At 48.0% G+C, this 2,943-nt stretch overlaps 1 protein-coding gene across 1 annotated transcript in view; it reads left to right on the forward strand.

Moving 5' to 3' along the window:
* Positions 1 to 2,879, forward strand: part of KLHL40 (kelch-like family member 40) — a gene marked incomplete at its 3' end in the record, with an annotated part of 7,389 nt that extends 4,510 nt beyond the window's left edge. The window contains exons 2-4 of the mRNA XM_010188013.1: positions 1 to 25; positions 1,644 to 1,751; positions 2,694 to 2,879. The exon at positions 1 to 25 is cut by the window's left edge and continues 127 nt beyond it. Of these exons, the coding sequence (XP_010186315.1) occupies positions 1 to 25; positions 1,644 to 1,751; positions 2,694 to 2,879 (319 nt within the window). The remainder of the gene's footprint in view (positions 26 to 1,643; positions 1,752 to 2,693) is intronic.
* Positions 2,880 to 2,943: the final 64 nt, after the last annotated feature.

Raw genomic sequence — 2,943 nt, forward strand, 5'->3', positions numbered from 1 at the left:
ATTCGGTCCTGTGCTACGACCGCCTGTGAGTGTTCATGTGAGAGCACGGGGCGGGAGGTGTTTTACAGCAGAAGGTGAAGCAGCTGCCGTGCAAAATGACTCCAGCTCTCCAGGGGCTGAAAGGTTTTGGAGATGGAGCTTAAACTCTGCATCTCGATACTGGGACCACTGGGACCATCTCAAGCTCCACCCTGGGGCTCGGAGCTGTCTCTCTCCAGCTGCTTCGTTTATTGTAATTGAACCTCACGGAGGTGGAAGCTGTAATAGGGATATTATGTTATCAGGGACAGGTTTTAGCAGATAGATGCTCGTGTGAGACCTGTACAGAGGAGCAAGAGGAGTTTTTCCTTCTGCTCTTGCCCATTCATTGGAGGTTCAGCAGCATTCAATGCGATCTCATCAAGAGTGGCTTTGAACAGGAAAGTTTGTTTCGAAAATGCTGACATGTGCACTGAATGGCCCATCCTGCTCGACACCAGGCTTGATATCCGATTATTTTTGGACAACGGGCTCTGACCTATGTTAGGTAATGAGCTTTATTAAAAGGAACCATCCTATTCTGCCCACAGGAGACAGAAACATCCAAGGACTGCTGCTCTCTGCCCCACAGAGGCAGAGCAGTAGGTGTTAACAAGCCTCTGATTGGCCTATATTTAGATGTGTGCTTCAAAGTCTGTTTTATAGGCAAGGATTGGGAGCCAGTTTCATTCCCACAGTACAGGACACTTATCTGCCCCTGGAGACTCTGGGAAAGGTTGTGTCTGCCCTCGCTAAGTGCTCAGGGGGTGGTTTGAATACTGAATTGGAGCTGGTAGAGATGTGATCAGCACCACTTGTATTTCTGGCATTATTTAGGTCAAGATCTCAACTGTAACAGATCTGAGGAGGGCAAACTGCTGGTCTGTGGGTTCAAGTTTTTTTTTGCCCCGAGTGGTTGTGCAATTAGAAAACACTGAGTTCTTACGTAAAATAAAGTGCAAGTCTTGGGGGTTGCATCCTACATGTATGAAAACTGGTGATGAGTTTAAGCTACATGGACATGAACGGACAGCTTTTGAGAAATTGGTCAGCTCTATTTGGGTACCAGGTTGGGGTACCCAAAGCCTTATAGCTACATCCTCTGCTCAGCTGCCCCAGACCTAGCTCTGAGGCTTCAATCCAGCCCTGCACTGCAAAATGTGGACATACCTGCCCCTGTGGGTCGTTGCTGAGTGTTGGCCAACCAAAGCACCTAAAAGCAGAAGGCGATGGCCAAAAAACAAATTTGCCCTCAGGATCTTGCACACCGAAGTCTCACTGGTTTTCATTATTTCCATCATGTGGAAATCTGTCTTGGTTGTGTTCAGCTGGTAATACTTGCAAATGAGGTGAGGTGCTGGGAGAAGTGGAGATGTGTATCCACAGAGCCCAAGAGTAGGGGATACTGAAGAAAATAATGAATATTAGCATAAACATTTTGCATATTTTATATTACCCCCTTTTTTTAGGATAACAAAATTTATTGGATGAGCCCTATCTCATTGTAAACCTTTTGAGACTGAGTCAGGATCTGAGCTCATCTCTAGGTCTGTAAGGTGCCAGGTACTCTAGGCCTCACTCATCAAGCTACAAATCCTTCTGCTTCCCATCTTTCTCTGATCCAGGTCCTTCAAGTGGGGTGAAGCTGATTCCCTTCCCTATGCAGTCTATGGCCACGCGGTGGTATCCCACAAGGATCTCGTCTACGTCATCGGTGGGAAAGGAAGCGACAAGTAAGTCAAAAAGCAAAAGAAATTCAGGGAGCCACCCCCCAGAGTAGTGGGAGTGCAGAGTGTGAGTTGGTACCACCTAAACCTGGATGCTATGGGTTAAGGAGGGTTGGATGGGGTGTGAGAGATGGACCCTTCCTTCTCAGCTCATCTCTATGACTCCAACCCTTCCCAAGCCCTTAGGAGTCCTACAGGGACATCAGGAAAATGGTGTTGTCCTTGCCCTTTGCTCAGAATAAATAAATATCACATGGATTGGGAGAAGTACTGAAGAGCAATAAGCCACATCTCATGAAAGGTCTCCTGTCTTGGACTTGTTGTGGAGCAGGGTGGTCCTAGGAGTCAAATCCAGATGGGTATTTGCAATAGGAGTGAAAAACCCCTTCAACCCTGATCTCCACCCTGCCCTCCTGCAGAAGATGGGCTTAGCAGGAAAAGCCTCTCTCAAGGAGCGTTGCAGCAATTGCTTTGCAAGGCAGAAGCGTGACTGTTTGCAGAGCAAACACACCATAATCCAGCAAAATAGGTGCTGCTCTGAAAGGATTATGGTCTGAAAAGTGTGAGCGTGCATACATTGGCAAACCTTACATTGCCATCCTGGGGAACGGGGACGTTTCTGATGACATTTTGCAGCGCCAAGCTGGATCAGGAGCCCTGAAACACTGTCTGATGGTTGTCTGCAAGGTCCTGAGAGGCAGTTAGCTACACAGACCCATATCCAGCTGTGTGAGCACAATGTCAAGCTTTTAGGACTCCTATCCAAAGCAGACACAGCAGGAGAGGATATGTTATACACACAAATGATGTCTCCAGGCATGAGCAGCCTTGAGTGCACACTCAAGCAAAGACGCTCATACCAATAGGGAGAAGCAAAACCCTTTCTAAAGACCTCAAGTTCTTCCCAGTAGGAAATTAAGGCTCCTTCTCTCTCTCATCCTTCTCTAGGAAGTGCCTGAAGAAGATGTGTGTCTACAACCCATCCAAGTTCGAGTGGAAGGAGCTGGCTCCCATGAAAACTGCCCGCTCCTTGTTTGGGGCCACCGTCCACAAGGACAAAATCTACGTGGCGGCTGGCGTGACTGACTCTGGCTTGACCAACTCAGTGGAAGTCTATGACATTGCCACCAACAAGTATGTACCTGGGCACACCTTCAGGGCATAGTTTGCCCCAGGGGTCAGTACTGGGGCCAGTATT

Source organism: Mesitornis unicolor, unplaced genomic scaffold, assembly GCF_000695765.1.
Source record: "Mesitornis unicolor isolate BGI_N332 unplaced genomic scaffold, ASM69576v1 scaffold41447, whole genome shotgun sequence".
NCBI classification, from domain to species: Eukaryota; Metazoa; Chordata; class Aves; order Mesitornithiformes; family Mesitornithidae; genus Mesitornis; species Mesitornis unicolor.